The sequence below is a fragment of the Miscanthus floridulus genome, chromosome 9 (genome assembly GCF_019320115.1).
Source record: "Miscanthus floridulus cultivar M001 chromosome 9, ASM1932011v1, whole genome shotgun sequence".
NCBI lineage: Eukaryota > Viridiplantae > Streptophyta > Magnoliopsida > Poales > Poaceae > Miscanthus > Miscanthus floridulus.
The window spans coordinates 116451452-116475422 of record NC_089588.1 but is presented as its reverse complement, the minus strand read 5'-3'; the positions used below and the strand labels follow the sequence as shown (position 1 = coordinate 116475422).

Sequence of the window (23971 nt, the reverse complement as noted above, 5' to 3'; positions counted from 1 at the left end):
CTTATGTCACCGTTGATAGAATACTTGATAAGAAGTATAATAAGATACACATTGAGTACTCCGTAGCGGAAGACAGGCTAAAACTTGGTCATAACAAGGGCTCTCAAGTGGCCTGGCGCAAGCACTTCATTAAGCTTGACCACCAATTGTCCTCTGATGATGAGGACAATTGCGAGTCTTCGCCCACCCACGATGATCACTCACCATCTCCCAACAGAGATCACTCCCCTCGTCATCCCTTGCCATCACCCCCGAGAAGACATAGGTCTCCTTCTATTCCTCCTCGTCCGACTCCATCTTCATCAACCCCGAGAAAAGAGAAGACTTCTCCTCCTCCATCTTCATCGGCCCTAGGAAAACAGAATTCTCATCGTCATCCTCCTCCTCCTCCACCTCAGGCCAAAACAAGATCAAAGGCATCCTTGCAGTCGCAGAAAGGGTCCTTGGATTCGGTCGCTAATGCTCCCAAAGTGGACCAACAAAAAAGAAAAAAGGTCGTTCAGTGGTAGTGTTACAAACTTGATGGAAGGAAAATTTACAGCACACATCTCAAAGGAAGATTGTATTAGTTTCTTCAATCTCTGTGCCTCACTGCCTCCATTTTTGTTGAAGTCCAAATTCGAAAGGCAAACACAGAATCAGTACGCTACAACAAGAGCCGATGAAATACACGATGAAGATTTAAGGAAGATACAGAAGTTCATCGAAGACAACCCCGAATTAACCATGGAAGAAGTCGCAACCATCTATTATGATGTACAAGGGACAGCAACACTGGCAATGAAGTATGAAAGGAGCAATCTTTTGGTTCCCGATCACGAGTATAAAAATTTGACAACATGTATGCGCAAGTTGCATGAATATTACATGGCTCAAACAACAGAGATGTAGGACTTTGGTTTTGAGGTTATTATCCGTTCGCCACATGTTTTTAATTATCCTGAAAAAGAGAAATTCGATGTCGAGTGGGAGTGCTTGTTCCAGCTATACCAGAAACGCTCTCTCGATACATAAATGTTGACGTTGTGGACTATGTAAGTACCCTACACGCATGATATTACAATTAACTACTCTCTCGGGACACAAATTGTTAACTTTTGAGCACTTCCCATGATTTTATGTAGGTGTATAGCAAAATTTTGCATTCTAAAAAGCAAATGGGATAACATAGGCTTCTTGGACCCCTTGCGAGTCAATGAGAAGACATGTCTAGGCCTCTATGGATGTGACGTGGAAGACCTAAAACCGAGATTGATTGCTGTTTTCGACGAATTCAAGATGAAGAATAAAACCCACATACTTCTAGCCTACAACTGCTTGTATGTGTTCTCGGCTTTTAGTTTTATGCTTCTTTTTTCATTAGGATTATTCGATAATTAGGATTTTGTGATTGCATCCACCATTTCGTCTTCATTTGTGTTAATCTTGCCAAAAATCTGATCGAGGTGTGGGACTCAAAGAAAAAACCATTTCATCATCTGGATGCACTGGTGGCAGTGCTGATTTAGTAAGCGATCCTAATAACATATTATTTTCTAATCACACATACCGCTTTCTAACGTTTCTCCTTTTAATGGTCCTCATGTCCGAAGAAGACATATCGGTGGGACGTAGGTCCCATTCAAGGTTGTCGAAATGGAGGGGAAGTACCTAAAACAGCCGGCGGGAAACAATGAGTGCGGGTTTTATGTAATGTGGGCAATGCTTCCCTACATCGGCGGGAAATTGGAAGAAGCCAATAAGTTGGTGTGTATAATCCCCATTTCATTTATGTCTGTTAATCATTCAACAAAATGATTTACCGATTCCTCTTTGTATATCATCTTTTTTTTAACGACAACGCAAGAAATATAACCACGAAAGGCTCTTAGACATGGAGATCATCGCGCTGCGATCGGAGCCGACAAAATTCATCTTAGCCGAGGTATTGGAAAAAGATGGAGTATTTTCCATTGCACAATTTGTGAAGTTCAAGGACCAGTATGGCCCAGAGCGGCTCGCCAGATTATTGTAAGAAGCTCGAGAAGCATTGCACAATCTGTGAAGTCCGAGAACATTTTTTTTTTATTTTGAGGGATCGAGATCTTGATAAGAAAATTTGAACTGTAACCGTAACATTTGTAATGTTTAATATTGATGCACCTGTCGTCTAAGTAGCGTATATAAAGCGAAACCCGATTCCACAAAAAAATATAAATTAAAATAAATTATAAAACAATAAAATGCGAACGTGACATCACTATCGGTTAGCAGAATACCGGTAGTGTTGTCGTAAACATCACTGCCGGGTAGCAACAAACTTGCAATGATGGCACTGCTGGCTGGAGCCACAAACCGGCAATGTTGGCTTAGCCATCACTGCCGGTTCTTGTCACAAACCGACAGTGATTCGTACGATAACACTGCCGGTTCAAACACAAACCGACAGTGTTGGTGGAAATGAACTCTACCGGGTGGTCTTATGAACCGGCAGTGTTGGTGGAACTGAACTCTGCCAGTTGTGTAAAGAACCGGCAGAGAAGTTGAAGAACACTGCCGGTTTGTAGGAACCGACAGTGATAGCTTACTCTTATCACTGCCGGTATGGTTGTGCCGGTTTAAAATCCGGCAGTGATGGGGTATTTTGAACCGGCGGGGAAATGTAGTTCTGACGTAGTGAGTCATACTCTTTGCTGCCTATAATTTCCTTATCACAGGGGATATTGCAGGGCAAGGCTGCTTAGATCAGATGGCCATGCAGTCAATACAATTGCACAATCAAACATACAAGAGCCATAAAGATGTGACTGACATACTAAAAGGAATAACCACTACCACTAACTGTGCATCACCGATCACATTTTAGACAAATAAATTAAAGTAACTGAACCACTCATAAACGAACAAATACATGACACAGATATGGATTTGTTACAGACAGGTCAAAGGCGGGAACTATTCTTTATGGCTAAATAAATGCAGACAAAATGATCAGGAGGGTACTTATATACCGCTAATAGAAATAAGTAAATCCTTACAACCATAAATGATCTAGAAAATGAATCGCAAGTTGCCGTTGATACATAGAAAGCATGTATGACTAACATAGATTAAATTTTGGTCCCGTAATACTTTCCTGCCAATTTCCAGTCATGATGCAAGCGGGCACTTGACATTTTGATGTAATTGTATTCTTTGTTGCCTAGACTTTGCAATTCACATGGTATATTTCCACGCAATGATGCATCAGTCGACTACCCATGCAGTCAAACAATTGCACAATCAAACATACAAGACCTAAAAGGATGTGACTATGATTGGCATGCTAACAAGGATATTCACTGCTGCTAGTAATTATCTATTGCATCAAACCTGTAAAAACTACTGTAATTGAGCCTCCCATAACTAAAAAAGAACACGACTCACTGGACCCTTTATTAATACAACAAATTCAAAGGCGGGGACTATTTTTATGTCTAAATGAATCCAGCCAAGATACACTAGGTCACAGATATACCAGAACTAGAAATAAGTCAATCCATACAGTCATAAATGACTTAGAAAGTGGAGCACATGATTTGTTTGGACTGCAACTTGCCATAACTACTTAAAAAGGCATGTCCAGTAATGCTATCTCGCCAATTTCTAGTTGTGATGTAAGAGAATACATCACATTTTAATATAAACCCCTTTTTTTGTTGCCTAAAATTTCCAATTCACATGGCACATTTGCAGAAAATGCTGCGAGGATTGGGCAAGCTATGCAGTCAATACAATTGCACAATCAAACATACAAGACCCAAAAAAAGACACTGTCATACTAACATGAAAATCTGGTAGTACTAGCCATAAAGAACAGTTCCCGCCTATGACCATAGAGATCACAGTATTATACTGCCAAATAAAAAACAAACAAATAGAACACAACTCACTGGAGCGTTGTGTACTAATCCAATACATCCAAAGGCAGAAACTATTGTTATTGAGGCTAAATGAATGCAGCCAAGAAAATCAAGAGGATACATATAATACAAGGAGCAGAAATAAGTCAATCCATAGAAACATAAATGATCATGAAAGTGAAACACAATATTTGTTTGAGCTGCAAATTGTCGCTACTACTTAAAAAGCATGTGTAACTAACCCATATTAAATGTTTGTCCGGTAATGCTTTCCCACCTATTTCCACTCATGATGCAAGCAAATGTCACATTTTAACGTAAACTGTATTCTTAGCTGCCAAGAGTTTCCAATTCACAGGGGCATATTTGCAGGCAATGCTGCAACGTTCAGCAAGCTATGCAGTCAACACAATTGTACAATCAAAACATAAAAGACCCAAAAAGAAGTGACTGGCATACTAACAGGAATATTCACTAATCGCGATTGCTAGCTGTTAGCAGGTGCATCGAACCTGTAGATATTATTACAGTATACGTATTACACAACTCACTGGAGCCTTTTATCGTAATACAATACATCCAAGGGCGGGAACTATCGTCATGGCTAACGAATGCAGCTAATATAATCAACCGCGCGGGTAACCTCCGAGGCTTTGTGGGGAACCTCCGAGGCGTTTATTTGGGATGGGAAGCCAGCAGTAATGCCTGGCCATGCGTGTACATCCGCCCTAGGAACTGGGCTGACTGAAGGGGCGGCCTCCCCGAGAGCTGGCGAGGCAGCCACAGCAGCCACGGGCAATGGGGTCTCCGAGGAATCAGTGCTGGCACTAATATCCAATGTGTCATGCCAAAGGACGAGGGCGTGCTCCAATGACTTGTCCAAAGTTGCCGCCACGTGCCCAATGCGATCCACCGGTGGACCCAACCCAGCACGCACCAAGATACAAGGCACTCCATCGGCCACCGCTGCCCTCCCTGGCACCTCCTGCGCCAGCATGGTAGCTGGCCGAGAACGCCAGTGTCATTGCTTTCTCCGCCACCCATGATCATCATTGGAGGAGATGGTGGCCTTCTGTGGCCAGCAGTTGATCGAAAGGAACCACGGCAATTTCAATGGGGTTAGTCAGCGTGCGCCTTTGCCTTTCGTCGCCAGCCACTAATGGCTCTCAATGATCTCGAGATCCATCTCTGCCGGAATGTGTCCAGGGAAAGAACACTAGGCCGCAATTCGGAAAACATCCTGGTGGGTGGCATTGTCCGGATGGGAATCACTAACCCAGCAAAATTCATCCAAGAGCTGCTCCGCCGCTGTCACCTCCCAGGCGTGCTCCGGGATACCACACGGCTCAACCTCGACGGCGAATGGTAGAGTTGCCTCTATTGAGTGTAGGAAGCGGGTCCAAAACATGATGTGTAGGTGAAAGGATGAGGTGATGATTGGTCGGCCACCATTCTAGAACCTCACCATTGCCTCCTCGCTTGGCAGGGTTAGGAGGAAGCTCGACGGCCCGCAACGACGTAGGGTTAGCAGAGCCTGAATATCTCAAACCACCGAGCGATATCAACCGAGCAATCATAGTTGCAATGGGGCCTAGACAGATCTTGCTGCTCGATGACCACAGAAAAATGACCAAAGTGCAGCCGAGCTCCTCCTCCCTCCGGGCGATGCTCACAGACCGACCGATGACACGTTGTGGCTTCTGGGGTCGGCGGTCGTCAGTCACAGGGCGATCGTCATCACTTGGCGGAAGGGCCTCACCAGATCCCTCCTCCCCGTCATCAGAGGGGCGAGAAGGGGAGGGAGGAGCCTGACCGACACTGTTGCCTGCAGAACGGCATCGCGCACGTGATGCCCCCCCCCGCCTTGCTCCCCAGCTAGCTTGTCGGGGTAGGGAGCCATGGTCACCAGAGGAGGTGCTGGAGGAGCGGTCAGCGCAGCCGAAGAGATCGGCGCAAGAACATTGTTGGCTTGGAGATGGCCACCACCATGACCCACCGGCCCGGACAAATGTAAGATCAGTGTCCAGAGGCGTGGCAGACATAGCAACGCGGGCTCAAACGGCAGCCAGCAGACCTCTGCTACAGGGAAAAGCAGTTGAAGCACCTCCCAAGGTGGTCCGCAAGGACCGGCCATAGTGGAGGCAACTGTGGACGCCGATGTTCCTTCTGCGTTCGCCGTCCTTCCACCTTCAGGAAGCCATCAGCGTCAGGGCCAAGCGCCAGCGAGGGGAAGGAGCCGGCCCTGCACTGGGGGAGTGCGTACAGGTGGAGGTGTCGCGGGAGGGAGATCTGGGCGAGGAGGAGCTCTGGGCTGGAGCTAGAGCCGTCGGAGAGGAGGGCGTGCTGGCGCGACGGAGGGAGGCACGGTCATGGCTGTGAGGGAATCACGCCGGGTGGAGTGCGCCATGGCCACCTCCGTCTCCACCTTCGCGAGCAGTATGCCATGGCTGCCTCCGTCTCCACCTTCGTGAGCAGTGCACCATGCGACCTCCATCTCCACCTCCACGAGCAGTCCACCGAAGGGAGCCGGATCTCGACGACCTGAGGGGAGGCGAGGGCAAGGGTCGTCGGAAGTAGGGGAGGGAACGGCTGGAGGTAGGGGAGGGAATGCCAAGCTGGAGCAGCGTGCGCATGCGGATGGAGGGAAGGAGCAGCGCGCGCGGATGGGGGCTGGGGTGTTGGGCCAATAGGAATTGGGTCTCGGGGAGAGATTTGGGTGCCCAACCCAATTTGGAGGCTCTAGTAGGGGGCCCTACTGGAGCTGCGTTTTTGGCCTGAGCCCTCATATTTAGCTTTGGGGGCTCAGGTAGAGGCCCTGCTGGAGTTGCTCTAATAGCATAGCTGTTGCATTTTGCTCTATTTGTGGGTTGAGTTATTGAACCACTCATAGATAAGAAACACACAGCTTAGAAGAGGGTATACTTACACAACTAACTATCATCAATAGAACCAGCACAAATGTGGATTTGATACAGTAAAACCAAAGGCAGAATTATTTTCATGGCTAGCTAAATCAATGCACATAATTGTGGATAATCAAGAGGGCACAGCGTACACATATAACTGCAACCGAAATCAGTCAATCTGTACAATAATAAATGATGTACAAAGTGAACAGCGTGATTTATTTAGACAGCACGTTGCTGTTACTACTTTAAAAGCATGCATAACTAACATAGATTAAATATTTGCCTGGTAATGGTTTCCCACCTATTTCGAGTCAAGGTTTAAGTGAGTAACATAGACCCTCAACAAAAATCAATTAGTCCATACAAACCATTAATGATCTACATGGTGAAAGCATGATTTTTCTCAATATAGCACATTGCCATCACTACTTAAAATGCATAATCAACCACACTTTCCGTTCATGATGTGAGTATCGCATTTTAACATAACCATATTGTTTGCTAACTAGATTTCCTATTCACCGGGGATGCAATGCTGCATTGATCAGCTAGTCATCCGGTCAATACAATTGCAGAAACAAACATAAATAACCATAAAGACCTGACTGACTAACAGGTATATCTGCTACCACTAGCTGTTAACATGTGTGGATTACAATTTAGGCAAAGAAATTACAACAATTGGACCACTCATAAATAAATAAATTGAACACAGCTTACTGGAGCCTGTATTAATACATCTAGCAATAATCGATAAAAGCAGCAAAAATATGGATTTATTACAGAAAGGCCAAAGCCCGGAATCTTCTACAGCTAAACTAATGCATCAAGGTAATCAAAAGGGTACACATATACTAGCAACATAAATAAGTCAATCTGTACAGCCATAAGTACAACCATAAATGATCCAGAAAAGAAAACCACATGATTTGTTTCAACCACAAGTTGCCATTATTACTTAAAAGTCACGCATAACTAACACATACCGAATGTTAAATCCCCACCAATTTCCAGTCAAGATGTGGATCTAGCTAAACTAGCAATGGTGGCAGGGAAATCCCTAGGGCTCTGATCATAACATCAATTCTTGCTTAATCCCCTAATGCTTAGCCAGCCATTACTTATATGGCATAATGGCCGTCACCCAGCGGAGGCACTAACAAACTCCCTAACTTCACTGACAAGTGCTAACTTACTAACAAGATGCTAACAATACTCCAACAACTGATAACCTGATCGGCCTTAGCTACTAGTGGACCCTGGCCCCTTCTTCTTCCTGATGTTTTGCTTGCCAATTAATGAAAGTGTATGCAACACTTCCACCCTCCTCTTGTGGAACAGCTCGTTCTCAAGCTATAATGACGGATAAGTGGACTTGAACTCCTCCAGCGGCTCCCAGGTGGAATCAGCAGGGCACTTATATATTGTTGTGGAACTCTGAAATAAAAATTAATGTGCCAACTCGTCTAGTTTGTCTGTTGCTAAAAAAACCGTGGATGACGAACACCAACCCAACTTTTGCCGAAAAATTAATGAGTAGCAACAAGCAATTGTTGTCACCAAAATCAAATGCCCACAGCTCCCATCGGAGCTCATGGTTTTTGAATTTTGAATCTAGTCAAGTTTCAATTGTCAGTTACCAGTGGAGAGGTGTATCGTGTATACTATATGTAATGCCTTGTTTGGATGACCATGTATCCACCTCAATCCATTTAGGATGCCAGGGTCAGCGGAGGACGGTCATACACCACTTCAAACGGCGTTGTGTGGAGAGTTGTCTGGAATGACAAGTTGTAGCTGAACTTGGCCTAGGCAGCCACCACAGCCAACTCCGTGGCCGATCACCGATGACGCAATGCATGTAGATGCTGAGAATGTGGCTGCTAGCCTCTGACAAGCCATCCTTTTGTGGATGGAACGCAGAGCTTGGGAGGAACATGATATCATATCATACAGATGGAAGAGCTCGGTCTAGAAGGATCTGGTAAAGACTGGGTCCCTGTCACTAATGATGGAGCATGGGATCCTATATATAGAGCCACGCCATATGGTCGAAGAAGGCATGGGCGACTAATGTCGAACTGCTGAGGTGGCCGAGGACGATGAAGTACAGGTACATGGAGAAGCGGTCGACCATAATCAAGACCACCGACTTGCCACCCACATTCAGAAAGCATTAAATGAAGTCCATCACAATGTCAGCCTAGGAGTGGCGCATGTCCAGTGCCTGCAGCAGGCCTCACTACCGGAATCCTCAAATTTGCCGAGTGTTTTTATGTTTGCCGAGTGTATTCCCTCGGGCACTCGGCGACTACGTTTTTTGCCAAGTGCTGCGCTAAAAACACTCGGCAAAAGAGGCGGTTTGCCAAGTGTAAAAAAAAACCCTCGGCAAAGAGCTGGTTTGTCGAGTGTAAAAAAAACACTCAACAAAGAAATAAAATCTTTTTTCTGGAAAAAAAAGATGAAGAAAAAATGAAAAAAAAACTTTGCCGAGTGTTTAGATCTAGAACACTCAGCAAAGAAATAAAATCATTTTTTCTAAAAAAGAAAGAGAAGGAAAAAATAAAAAAAAAACTTTGCTGAGTGTTCAGATCGGGAACACTCGGCAAAGAAATAATTTTTTTTGGAAATAAACCTCCGCCTCCCTCCACTGCCTTCCCCGCACACCGCGTGCACCTCCCTGCCGGCGCCCCCTCCTAGCTCCCTCTCCCTGCCCTCCCCGCCGGCGGCCGGCCCTCACCGGCGCACCTCCTCCCTCCCCTCGTCTCGCCTCGCCGGCGCCCCCTCCACTGAAATCCCGGCCGGCACCCCTCCCCTCCTCTCCCGGCGTCCCTTCCCCTCGCTGGCGCCCCTCCCCTCCTCTCCCGGCGACCCCTCCCCTCGCCGGCATCCCCTCCTCTCTCGACGCCCCTCCCTCTCTCCTGGCGCCCCTTACCCTCCTCTCCCAGCGCCCCCTCCCCTCATCTCCCAGAACCAGCGCCCCTCCCCTCCTCTCCTAGATCCGGCGCCGCCGGATCTGGCCCTCCCTCTCCCGGATCCAGCCCCTCCCTTCTTCCACGACTCGCCCACGGTGTCTGACCCGATGCCGCAGCCCCAGGCCCCGCCGCCCCAGCAGCCGCTGCTACAGGCGGCTTCCCCGGCGTCTGCGGTGCCGAGGCCACCGAGCAGGGCGCACATGCGGAGCCTCTGCCTCGACGCCGCCTTCTTCGACGGTCCTCTCGCTGCATGGAGGAGGCGGCGGAGGAGGCGGGGGCGTGGCGGGGCACAAGACGAGCAGCTCCATGGACGGGGCCACGTCGCCTGTTCGAGGGCGAGTCCGCGCCGTCCTCCGTGCTGCCGGGCTACTGCCAAGAAGGCCGTGCCCGACAACAAGCTCGCCGAGCTCGCGCTCCTCGACCCCAAGCACGCCAAGAGGTGAGCGGGCAAACACCATCGGCGTCTGTGAGCTGTCTTCCCCTTGAAATTGCCAGCGAGATCCAGGGACGGGGCGTGGATGGTGGTGGCAGCGTGGATGCGGCGTGGTGCGTGCGTGGATGGTGGCGGCGGCATGGATGGTGGCGGATGCGGCATGGTGTGGGCGTGGATGGTGGTGGCAGCGTGGATGGTGGTGTCGGTGGCGGTGCTGGTGGTGCGGGAGTGGTGTCGGCGTGTCATTTTTGTATTTTTTTTGAAAAAAAAGTTTGCCGAGTGTTTTTTGGGCACTCGGCAACGTCTTTACCGAGTGCCCGACAGAAAACTCTCGGCAAACATGCATTTGCCGATAACGGGTTTGCCGAGTGTCGTTTGCCAAGTGTAACACTCGGCAAACCCTTTGCCGAGTGTTTTTGGGGCTTCGCCGAGTGCCCCTGGCACTCAGCAAAGTTCCTGTATCCCGTAGTGCCTGTGGGATGGAGGTGTTCGGTCTTGTTGTGCTGGCAGACAGAGCACCCTTACACAAAGTCCTGCACTCACCTACTGACATGCGGGCTATAGAATGAGGCATACATGCGGAGTGTCTTCTACACCCCCTCATGGCTAGCACCATGGGCCATGGCAAGGAGCTGAGGCCACAGCTTGAGGAGTCTAGGACAAAGGTGCAGCCGCGGTGCAGCACGAAACCATCGTACATAGACCAAGCTGCCCCAACAAGGCCCTGGTTGATCTCTTGCCGTTAGGTGACGATGTCTGGCAAGGTGTTTGCCTCTGCTACAAAGTCAGCGAATAGGTCGAAGTCGGGTCAGGATATATGGCTCATGCACTTAGCAATCTAAAAAATATCCAAACCTTGTAAAATATTAGCTACCAATAGGCAATCCTGTGCATCAAATTTTGCATTTTACAATATCTTTGAGATATATGGTTCATACACTTAACATAAAAGCTATTACCCCAAGTGTTTATAAATGCTAACTATTGAAGTTGAACTGCACATAAATAAAATAAAAAGACAAGGGCCAAAGGCGGGAACTATATATGGTTAAATGAACATGACCAAGTTAATAAGAGGGTACACACGAACCATATACCCATGACAGAAGCCAGTCAATCCATACAACCTTTATGAACAAAGTGAGCTACACGATTTTTTCAACTCCAAATTGCCATTATTATACTACTGAAAAACATGAAGCATAATAGCATACTAACAAGAATTTCTGCATCAGACGTGTAATGATGATATCTTAACAAAGTAATTACAGTAAAAAGACTTAGCATGTGTCTAAGGTACAACCCCCACTCCCTCTCCCAAATTACAATCCAATTGAATAATAGCCTATCTGAGGTATTTTGCTATATTTGAGGGTTGAGTGATTGAACCACTCATAAATAAGAAACACACTGCTTGGAGGAGCCTATATTGACAAAACTGACTACCATCAATAGAAACAGCACAATGTAGATTTGATGCAGAAAAACCAAAGGCAAAATTATTTTTATGGCTAGCTGAATGAATGCACATAATTGTGGATATATAACTACAGCAGAAATCAGTCAAACTGTACAACAATAAATGATGTACAAAGAGAACAGCATGATTTATTTCAACAACACATTGCTTTTACTACTTTAAAAGCATGCACAACTGACATAGATTGAATATTTGTCTGGTAATGCTTTCCCACCTATTTTGAGTCATGATTTAAGTGAGTAACATAAATCCTCAACAGAAATCTGTTAATCCACACAATCCATGAATGATCTACAAGTTGAAAGTATGATTTTTCTCAACAGCAGATTGCCACTACTTAAAAAGTATAATCAACCGCACTTTCCACTCAGGACGTGAGTGATCACATTTTAACATAACCATATTCTGTGTCAACTAGAATTTCCTATTCCTCAGTGATGCAGTGCTGCATTGATCAGCTAGTCATCTGGTCAATACAATTGCAAAAACAAACAAAACACCCATAAAGATGTGACTGACTAACAGGAATATATGCTACCACTAGCTCTTAACATGTGTGGATTACATTTTAGACAAATAAGTTACAACAATAGAATCACTAATAAATAAATGAATGGAACACAGCTTACTGGAGCCAACATTAATACATCCAGCAATAAGCAACAAAACCAGCATGGATTTATAATAGAAAGGCCAGAGACAAGAATCTTTAATCTTTAATTTTATAGCTAAACTAATGCAGCCAAGGTAATCAAGAGGATACACATATACTGGCAACAGAAATAAGTCAACCCATACGGCCATAAGTACAACCATAAAATAAGCTTTGGGCATGCAAGTTGCTAGGCAAAGTAATGACATTGCACCGGACCAGACAGAAGAGCCACAAGTGCACACCAACACACACATCCTACACGTGTGTGTAAGGAGCACAATCACAACAGTTGAAAAGTAGAAAGAACATTATAGATATGGCCAACTGCACATCCATCCATTTCTCAATACTCGAAATGTACCTTTAACCAGCAACAACACAATAGTTAACTCTACTACAACATTCTTCTTCATTTTCTAACATTCTAATAAATAGGAGACACATAGACAACTATTTACTCTCACAAAAGGGGTAGAAATCTCTAGAATAAAAAAAATAATAATGGGAAGATTCATCTTGAGTGCAGGGACAATGATGATTCCTCTTGGCTCCTATAACTGAATTAGGGTACTACTTCACAGGAACTTATCAATTTCTGTCATTATGATCTCTTGGGTGGCAAAGCTGTGTTTCACCAAGCCTCCTTTACTACTGGTCAGGTTAGAACTATTGGGGTTATGTTAGAGGAAATGGTGTGTGGGATACGCATGCTCATACCCATTGTAATCGTAATATAGCTTATCACCACAAGCTATATCACGACAGGCCACCAACAAGACATGGCTCTCCCCATCGATGTTATACCGCACACACTTGACATTTTTCTTCTTCTTACCATCCCTGTAACAGTTTCGAAGTTAGAATACACACATCCTTTCTTTGAGGTGACAACACAGTACAACAGTTGCTAACTGAACTTATGGGTACAAAACAAACAACTTACGGTGTGTGGTTATTGATGTCACTGAAAAAACGGGAAATGTTCCCCCGCTTGTCAGGGCAAATGACCAGATTTTGTGAAGGATTAGCTGATAGGAGGAGCGTCATAAGACAGTCGCAATCATCGTTTGCTCTGTTCTCTAGATAATCAACGTCCCCAGAATATTCAGCTAGGAAGGTCATATCCTTTATGTTGCCATCAGCCTGCACAGTGAAACTGGAAATATATATGCATGCGTCATTTCTGACTAAAAATGTAAAGGAAAAAGTGTGTGTGTATGCCATAGAGTCCACTGTTTTGCTCTCACAATTTGTGTGTATAGTGTGTGACACTGGAACGCTGCAAGCAGTCTTGCACACACAAGTTCCAGTGGCATGCACACGAATGGTAAAATTGGATAGCAACACCACAAACTATGAATTAAATAGACAAGTTTCCAATAAGTAATTAGCTGAGTGTAGTGAGTTCAAGATAGTACCCTTCCTGGGAATCATAGACCACGAGAAGTGGAGGAAATTTGCCTCTTTTTTGCATGGTTGTGCATAGCTCTAAACTTTCCTTATCCTCTTTGTGCAGAACCTTGAAAGTCGAGGAGAGCAAAATTAGAACAACAAAACACCAAATGGTTATTACAGAATTTCATGTTAAAAGATTTTCTAACCTGTATACCGCCTACCTCCAATCTTGCCAGATTGGAAGATCTAGGAGCCATATTAGGCATATAAGTCAGTTCATTACAAAACTCTGTTTTGGAAGTAGTCAAGGCAGAGGCCAGAGACGCTAGTTGTTTGAGTCTTCTAGCTCCATCGTCAGATGGAACAAATGGCAGTATCCTCCTCCTCTTCTTGTGCATCACAAGAGAACGCTTCCTTCGCCTTGCATCTAAGAAACATTAAGTTAATTACTTGATTTAGTACCAAAACAAGCACATCCATTTTTGTTCTTAATCTATCTATATTTGTTCTCTATACCATTTCTGTACAACCATAAATGATCTAGAAAAGAAAACTGCATGATTTGTTTCAACCACAAGTTACCATTACTAATTAAAAGTCATGCAAAACTAACACACGCTGAATGTTAGATCCCCACCAATTTCTAGTCAAGATGTGAATCTAGATAAATTAACTAGCAATGATGGCAGGGAAATAAGCCTGATCACCATCCCTATGAGGCTCTAATCATAACAACTCAATTCTTCCTTAATCCCCTAATTCCTAGATGACCTTTGGTTATATGGCCCAATGGCCATCAGCCAGCAGAGGTGCAAACTCTGCAACTTCACTGACAAGATGCTAACAACAGAGACAGAGGACTTTGGTTTTGAGGTTATTATCCGTTCGCCACATGTTTTTAATTATCGTGAAAAAGAGAAATTCGATGTCGAGTGGGAGTGTATGTTCCAGCTATACCAGAAACGCTCTCTCGATACACAAATGTTGACGTTGTGGACTATGTAAGTACCCTACATGCACGATATTACAATTAACTACTCTCTCCGGACACAAATTGTTAACTTTTAAGCACTTCCCAAGATTTTATGTAGGTGTATAGCAAAATTTTGCATTCTAAAAAGCAAATGGGATAGCATAGGCTTCTTGGACCCCTTGCGAGTCAATGAGAAGACATGTCTAGGCCTCCAAGGATGTGACGTGGAAGACCTGAAACAGAGATTGATTGCTGTTTTCGATGAATTCAAGATGAAGAACAAAACCCACATACTTCTAGCCTACAACTGCGAGTATGTGTTCTCAGCTTTTAATTTTATGCTTATGTTTTCATTAAGATTATTCGATAATTAGGATTTTGTGATTGCAGCCACCATTAAAATAAATTATAAAACAATAAAATGCGAACGTGACATCACTATCGGTTAGCAGAAAACCGGTAGTGTTGTCGTAAACATCACTGCCGGGTAACAACAAACCGGCAATGATGGCACTGCCGGCTGGAGCCACAAACCGGCAATGTTGGCTTAGCCATCACTGCCGGTTCTTGTCACAAACCGGCAGTGATTCGTACGATAACACTGCTGGTTCAAACACAAACCGACAGTGTTGGTGGAAATGAACTCTACCGGGTGGTCTTATGAACCGGCAGTGTTGGTGGAACTGAACTCTGCCAGTTGTGTAAAGAACCGGCAGTGAAGTTGAAGAACACTGCCGGTTTGTAGGAACCGACAGTGATAGCTTACTCTCATCACTGCCGGTATGGTTGTGCCGGTTCAAAATCCGGCAGTGATGGGGTATTTTGAACCGGCGGGGAAGTGTAGTTCTGACGTAGTGAATCATACTCTTTGCTGCCTATAATTTCCTAATCACAGGGGATATTGCAGGGCAAGGCTGCTTAGATCAGATGGCCATGCAGTCAATACAATTGCACAATCAAACATACAAGAGCCATAAAGATGTGACTGACATACTAAAAGGAATAACCACTACCACTAGCTGTGCATCACCGATCACATTTTAGACAAATAAATTAAAGTAACTGAACCACTCATAAACGAACAAATACATGACACAGATATGGATTTGTTACAGACAGGTCAAAGGCGGGAACTATTCTTTATGGCTAAATAAATGCAGACAAAATGATCAGGAGGGTACTCATATACCGCTAATAGAAATAAGTAAATCCTTACAACCATAAATGATCTAGAAAATGAATCGCAAGTTGCCGTTGATACATAGAAAGCATGTATGACTAACATAGATTAAATTTTGGTCCCGTAATACTTTCCTGCCAATTTCCAGTCATGATGCAAGTGGGCACTTGACATTTTGATGTAATTGTATTCTTTGTTGCCTAGACTTTGCAATTCACATGGTATATTTCCACGCAATGATGCATCAGTCGACTACCCATGCAGTCAAACAATTGCACAATCAAACATACAAGACCTAAAAGGATGTGACTATGATTGGCATGCTAACAAGGATATTCACTGCTGCTAGTAATTATCTATTGCATCAAACCTGTAAAAACTACTGTAATTGAGCCTCCCATAACTAAAAAAGAACACGACTCACTGGACCCTTTATTAATACAACAAATTCAAAGGCGGGGACTATTTTTATGTCTAAATGAATACAGCCAAGATACACTAGGTCACAGATATACCAGAACTAGAAATAAGTCAATCCATACAGTCATAAATGACTTAGAAAGTGGAGCACATGATTTGTTTGGACTGCAACTTGCCATAACTACTTAAAAAGGCATGTCCAGTAATGCTATCTCGCCAATTTCTAGTTGTGATGTAAGAGAATACATCACATTTTAATATAAACCCCCTTTTTTTGTTGCCTAAAATTTCCAATTCACATGGCACATTTGCAGAAAATGCTGCGAGGATTGGGCAAGCTATGCAGTCAATACAATTGCACAATCAAACATACAAGACCCAAAAAAGACACTGTCATACTAACATGAAAATCTGGTAGTACTAGCCATAAAGAACAGTTCCCGCCTATGACCATAGAGATCACAGTATTATACTGCCAAATAAAAAACAAACAAATAGAACACAACTCACTGGAGCGTTGTGTACTAATACAATACATCCAAAGGCGGAAACTATTGTTATTGAGGCTAAATGAATGCAGCCAAGAAAATCAAGAGGATACATATAATACAAGGAGCAGAAATAAGTCAATCCATAGAAACATAAATGATCATGAAAGTGAAACACAATATTTGTTTGAGCTGCAAATTGTCGCTACTACTTAAAAAGCATGTGTAACTAACCCATATTAAATGTTTGTCCGGTAATGCTTTCCCACCTGTTTCCACTCATGATGCAGTCAACACAATTGTACAATCAAAACATAAAAGACCCAAAAAGAAGTGACTGGCATACTAACAGGAATATTCACTAATCACAATTGCTAGCTGTTAGCAGGTGCATCGAACCTGTAGATATTATTACAGTATACGTATTACACTGCCGATAAAAAACGAACGCAACTCACTGGAGCGTTTTATTTGGGAACGGGAGACAGCAGTAATGCCAGGACATGCGTGTATATCCGCCCTAGGAACTGGGCTGACTGAAGGGGTGGGCTCCTCGGGAGCTGGCGAGGACGCCACAGCCGCCACGGGCAATGGGGTCTCCGAGGAATCAATGCTGGCACTAATATCTGATGTGTCATGCTGAAGGACGAGGGCGTGCTCCAATGACTTGTCCAAAGCTGCCGCCACGTGCCCACTGCAAACCACCGGTGGACCCAACCCAGCATGCACCAAGATACAAGGCACTCCATCGGCCACCGCTGCCCTCCTTGGCACCTCCTGCGCCAGCATGGTAGCTGACCGAGAACGCCAGTGTCATTGCTATCTCAACCACCCATGATCATCATTGGTGGAGGAGATGGTGGCCAGCAGTTGATCGAAAGGAACCATGGCAATTTCAATGGGGTTAGTTAGCGTGCGCCTTTGCCTTTCGTTGCCAGCCACTAATGGCTCTCAATGATATCGAGATCCATCTCTGCTGGAATGTTTCCAGGGCAAGAACACTAGGCCGCAATTCAGAAAACATCCTGGTGGGTGGCATTGTCTGGATGGGAATCACTAACCCAGCAAAATTCATCCAAGAGCTGCTCCGCCATTGACACCTCCCAGGCGTGCGCTTGGATACCACAGGCTCAACCTCGACAGCGAATGGTAGAGTTGCCTCTGTTGAGTGTAGGAAGCGGGTCCAAAACATGACATGTAGGCAAAAGGACAAGGCGATGATTGGTCGGCCACCGTTCTAGAACCTCGCCGCTGCCTCCTCGCTTGGCAGGGTTAGGAGGAAGCTCGATGGCCCGCAACGACGTAGGGTTAGCAGAGCCTCAATATCTCAAACCATCGAGCGATAACCACCGAGCAATCGTAGCTGCAATGGGGCCTAGACAGATCTTCTTGCCGCTCGGTGACCACAGAAATGACAAAAATGCAGCTGAGCTCCTCCTCCCTCTAGTCGATGCTCACAGACCGATCGATGACACGTCGCGGCTTCCGGGGTCGGCGGTTGTCAGTCACAGTGCGATCGTCATCACTTGGCGGAAGGGCCTCGCCAGATCCCTCGTCCCTGTTATCAGTGGGGCAAGAAGGGGAGGGAGGAGCCTGACCGGCGCTGTTGCTTGCAGAACGGCATCGCGCACATGATGCCGCCCCCCCCCCCCCCCGCCTTGCTCCCCAGCTAGCTTGTCGGGGTAGGGAGCCATGGTCTCCAGAGGAGGTGCCGGAGGAGCGGTTAGGGCAGTCGAAGAGATCGGCGCAAGACCATTGTTGGCTTGGACATGGCCGCTACCATGACCCACCGGCGCGGACAAGCGTAAGATCAGTGTTCAGAGGCGTGGCAGACATAGCAACGCGGGCTCGAATGGCAGCCAGCAGACCTGTGCGATAGGGAAAAGCAGTTGAAGCACCTCCCAAGGAGGTCCGCAAGGACCAGCCATTGTGGGGGCCACTATGGATGCCGATGTTCCTTCTGCGTTCGCCGTCCTTCCACCTTCAGGAAGCCGTGAGCGTTAGGGCCACGCAGCGGCAACAGATGGCTGCACGTCGCTGGGAACAGCACGATTCCGGAGCTCATGAGGTCACCTGGCGAGCAGCACTGCCAGGCTCTGTCAAGATCGTGGCCGAGGTTCCGCCTGTGAGATCCGCTCTTGTGTTTGATATCCTCTGTTAAACGTGCAAGTTATTGTCTATCATTTTTTTGTCACCAGCATTTTAAATTTCACATATAATGAAGTGAGATTTATTTCATTTTGCACTCACGAACCAACATGTGCTTGCTATTTTCTCACATCATCTTACAACTCTTTAGTATTTATTAACAATTAGTCTATGCTTTTATATTCCTGCAACTACCCCTTTTGCACCGCGTTTATGGATGTGTGTCCATGTTTTGGTTGGGTATGTGATGTGTGGTTTGCAGGCCAATCTTTGCCGTTGCTTGGCCCTATATGGTCTATATGGATGTTGCTGTTGTCTCAATAGCTAATTCATTGACCCTTTTCCCCTAGCTAGCATATGTGATAAATTGGATTTTATTGGCATCAACGACTATGGGCAGGTAACTTAAATACTAGCTGCTTAGATAAATGGTCTGAACATGTAAACTGTTGGAGTTGATTACTCCATTTTCATGCAGGAGGTGATATCAAGCCCTGGTCTAGAGGTTGTGGACTGATGAGTCCGTGAATCCAGTCGTGATGTTTATCCTGATTGGCTGTATCATATCCTGATTCAGTTTAATGAATGATACAAGAGCTCAAAGATACCTTTTTTGATTATTGAAAATAGAGTTCCTGATGAGACTGAACTAATTCTGAAACTATATATTATGGAGCACCTGTTAGCCATTTATGCTGCAATCATTAATTCATTATGGTCCGTTATTAAATTAATTTGGAATGAAACATTCCTTACTATATGATCATGTATATGTGTAGATTCCAGCACTTATAGGCATATTGTTTTGAAGGGTGTGTCTCTGCTTGGCTATCTATTTTTGACACGTCAGATAACTGGAAATAGGCAGGTGGCTATGGTCCCAAGTTTACTAACAACCTAGCATGGAAACCCAGGCCTTCATACTATTTATTCTGAAAGGACGATCTCTGATGTCAGAAAATTATACAGTACCATGTGTATCCATTAGCCACAAAGTATAAAACAAATTTATAATGTTTGTGCGGCTTATTTGATAGGTCTCTTGTTTGACATCAAATTGTCTAGACTTGTGATAACTTTTTTTTTCACTCCTTTTCTTTTACATATGGTATCTGTATAGTCTTAACAAAATGCACTTGAGCTGCAGGTTGTTACTGCTGAGAAAATTACTGTACAAGCTGGGTGCTTGGAGGGAGCTGCAAAACGCAGCATTTCAGAAGAAAAAGTATCAATTTTTCAGGGCAGTAGATAAACATGGTCAGATGTATGCAGGTATATGTGATTCTTTCCAAAACATTCCGAATTTCTGATATAGTATTAAATCGACATTATTCATGGGTGGCATGTTTCACTTAAAACAACTTGATAAGTAGGATAAACAACAACTATTAACTGATTTTAAAATATGCCAATGCCTACTGCCTTCTCTTCAGGCTTCTTAGAGTCGAGGGTGATGCTCCATATTAGTTTTTGTTCACTTGGGTTACATAATCACCAAATGGCATAGAGAGAAAAAAACCATATAAAATAGAGATTTTAGTTGGTACAAACTGTGGTTGTTATCTCCACCTAAGCATCCTGAGGCTCTTGTTCTTTTGTGGTCTAGGTCGGCATATTCAGAGATCATTCATATTGTGGGATTGACAGTTTGGTCATCGTGAAATGGAAGGATTGTACTTTGGATAATGAACTCACCAAGATAATCATTATAGGTGGAGAGCAAGTCACCAATATTTAAGCCTTGAGCTTGGAGACTATCTTGATGGGTTCATTATCCAAAGTATATAAACAGTTCTTGACATATGAATCAGTAGCGCCATATTTGAATGTAAAATGCATGTATTCTATGTATGTTGCCTAGAGTTTCCAATTCACGGGTATATTTGCCAAGGTTTTAAATCTCTGGCTATAGCCTCCACTATCTTCAGCTATAGCTGTTTAAGAAGAATTTAGCTAAATTTTTCCATGTACAAGTTAGCACGCTAACTGCCGCTATAGCCCGCTATATCCGGCTATAGCCTGTTTTTAGACATAGAAAGCTAAATGGCTTAGCCGGCTATTTCAAACCTTGATATTTGCACGCAATGCTGCAACGATCATCAAATCGTGCAGTCAATACAATTGCATAATCAAACATACAGCACTCAGAAAGGACATGAATGACGTAATAACAGGAACTTTTGCTAGCATGGCTCTCGGCACATCGAAGGTGTACAGATGACAATATATGTAGGAGCGAGGACATTTAGACAGAGTGAGAAAAATAATAATAGAATGCAAAATAACCAAGAACAAGTAAAAAGTAACCTATGAGCAAAACGAATTCAACAATAGCGAAGCCGCTACCTGCTTCATGGATCATCCAGCGCAAGCAATGAGGGGAATTACCCTTGGAGGGCTTACATTCGGCGGCCTGGGCATCCTGTTCATCCTTCTGAATCCCGAAGAAATTGAAGATCTTCCTCTCGTTCACCGGGAAACCTAAAGATGCCCCAGAAAAAAAAGTAGGAAAAGCAGTGAGATACGATACGATAGCACAACGAGGCAGCAAGGTAGAAGATAAAGAAAAGATACGAGAGAGGGGGAGGGAAATGGCGAGATGGAGCCATGGAGGATGGCGAGGAGGGTGGGAAAGACCAAAGACGCACTCTTGGGGGCCTGGATGGGCGGAGTGCAGATGGGGCAGAACCAGGGGCCGATGGGGACCTGGGAGACGATGGGGCGGAGGCAGAAGGTGTGGTGGCCGCGGTCGCAGCGGTCGCAGAGGATCAGGTCGTCCTCGCGGTCGGCGGAGCCGCAGGTCTCGCAGAGGAGCGTCTCGTAGTAGGTGTACACCCGCTCACGGGCGACGGGGGGCGGCGCGTCGACGGCGGGCGCGCGGCGCATGACGTCGTCCAGGGAGCTGTAGCGCTGCGGCGTCAGGGGCTCCTCTAGTGTAGACGCCGCGCGGGCGACGGGGGGCGGCGCGTCGACGGCGGGCGCCCGGCTCATGACGTCGTCCATGGAGCAGTGGCGCTTCGGCGTCAGGGGCTCCTCCAGTGTCGACGCCGTCGTGCGCTTAAGCCCTAGCTGTGGCGAGCTCGGGGATGACGACGGAGTGGCAGGGTCCATGGCGGCGGATAGGAGAGGAGCGCGCGGAGGTGCCGGGTGCGTGCGTCGCGGTTCGGTCTCTCCTCCTCTCGGTGGGCGAGATAGCCTGACGAGAGGGAGACGGAAAGACGACAGAGGAGAACGGGGGTCGTCGATGGTGGACTCGCTCGCTTTGGTAGCAGATGTGTCATGTGTAGCGGAAGGGAAGAAGGCTGCGGTCAGAGCCACCAGAGGCCTGCGCCGCATCGCGTGACGCGTGAGGCGCTGCGGGCTGCTACGGCCAGTCTGTCACTCTCGTCTCCAGGTGTGACGGCCGCCAGCGAGCGAGCGAGGAGACCGTTGCCCTTGCCGAACTCTCTCGTCGTTTCTCTCTGGCTCTCGCTCACCACACCACACCACACCACCGGCTTTCTTTTTCTCGCTTCCATTTCCTTTTTTTTGTATGTCTCGTGTTTTTCTTTCTACAGTAATCCCTTTTTCATCTTTTATTTCAACAGTATCTTTTGTCGAGATATATATTAAATTTAAGAACAAAAAAGTTACCATTTTCTATGACATGGTTTACAAACTCGGTTATTTTTTGCTTATTACTTTCTAGGGTAGAGCAATGCATCATGGTTTTGATTGGAAATTGTATATTATATATGATGTACAAAATTCTTTCAATTGATGTTTTAGAAAAAGAGTTGACATGAGTTAACAAAATCTTTCTGCCTTTACTTCATTCTAGATTCTAGAGAGAGAGCGAGTCTAGGATTTCCTAGTATTCACTGTGTAGATGGAAAAGAAAAAGAAGAATTTTAATTCATTCTAAAATATCGATCAAAATTGGCAGGCACTTATATTGTTGAAGAATTCTGAAATAAAAATTAATGTGCCAACTCGTCTACTTTTTCTGTTGCTAAACAAAACCGTGGATGACCAAGCCCAACCCAACTTTTGCCACAAAATTAATGAGTAGCAACAAGTAATTGTTGTCACCAAAATCAAATGCCCACCGCTCCCATAGGAGCCCATGGTTTTTGAATTTTGAATCCAGTTAAGTTTCAATTGTCACTGATCAGTGGAGAGGTGCATCGTGTATACTATCCGTAAGGCCTTGTTTGATACCCATGTATTCACCGCAATCCATGTGTGTCGGGGTGGGTTGGTGTGGAATTTAACTCAAATTCTACACAAACACAACTCAATTCACATGGATTGAGGTGGATACTTGGGCATAAATTCTACACCAACCCATCCCAACACACATAGATTGAAGTGGATATATCTGCATCCAAACAAGGCATAAACCACATATATATCAGGGTCATCATATGTCATTGAAAAGGCATTGCTGCAGGTATGCTCCATTCTATGGGCCTATATGGTAAAGATTAACCATTGGAAAAAGTAAACCTTGATCTGGATTCACCATGGATCAACTCTAACGTGGATCTGATATCCACCCTAGATCTACCAGGGAACTGTTTAGCTAAACAAGCAGCTCCAGATCCACACAAGGGCCTTTTCTAGGAATGACCAGATTTTCCCTTGAGGATAGGCCCCATGTGTCAATGTCTGAAAAAATAAAAAAAATCCTTCTCAGGCGTGGGGGTGTGGCCGGCGCAGGGCATGGCGCTCGCGGCCAGGGCAGGATGGGCGGCCGCCGCCCGGCCTCAACCTATTGGTTATCGTGACTTGGTGGCCAGCCAAGGGCAGGATGGGAGATGGTCGGGGTGGGCTGGGCCACCACCACCACCTCCTGGTCATCGTCACTGTATTCATGATGAAGTTGTGCACCACCACCCATTTGCTCTTGCTTCTCCCATGCGTTTAGTATTCCAAGCAACTTCTAGCACTATGTTGTGATTCAACACATTTTCAGGGTCACCAATATCAAGGAAGGTCTTTGCACTCATGATGCAAACGAGCATGTCACATTTTAACATAAATCACATTCTT

General features: G+C 45.3%; 1 protein-coding gene and 1 long non-coding RNA gene across 2 annotated transcripts in view; one reads left to right on the top strand and one right to left on the bottom strand.

Moving 5' to 3' along the window:
- Nucleotides 1–23971, top strand: part of LOC136482737 (uncharacterized) — a 251724-nt gene that overhangs the window by 131245 nt on the left and 96508 nt on the right. The window lies entirely within an intron of this gene.
- On the bottom strand, nucleotides 13014–22048 carry LOC136483923 (histone-lysine N-methyltransferase ATXR6-like). The gene is made up of 6 exons (XM_066481093.1): nucleotides 21586–22048; nucleotides 21326–21418; nucleotides 13935–14155; nucleotides 13752–13852; nucleotides 13277–13489; nucleotides 13014–13173 (listed from the first exon to the last, which is right to left on the bottom strand). The coding sequence occupies exons 1-6, from the start codon at nucleotides 22046–22048 to the stop codon at nucleotides 13014–13016; spliced, it is 1251 nt and encodes a 416-aa protein (XP_066337190.1).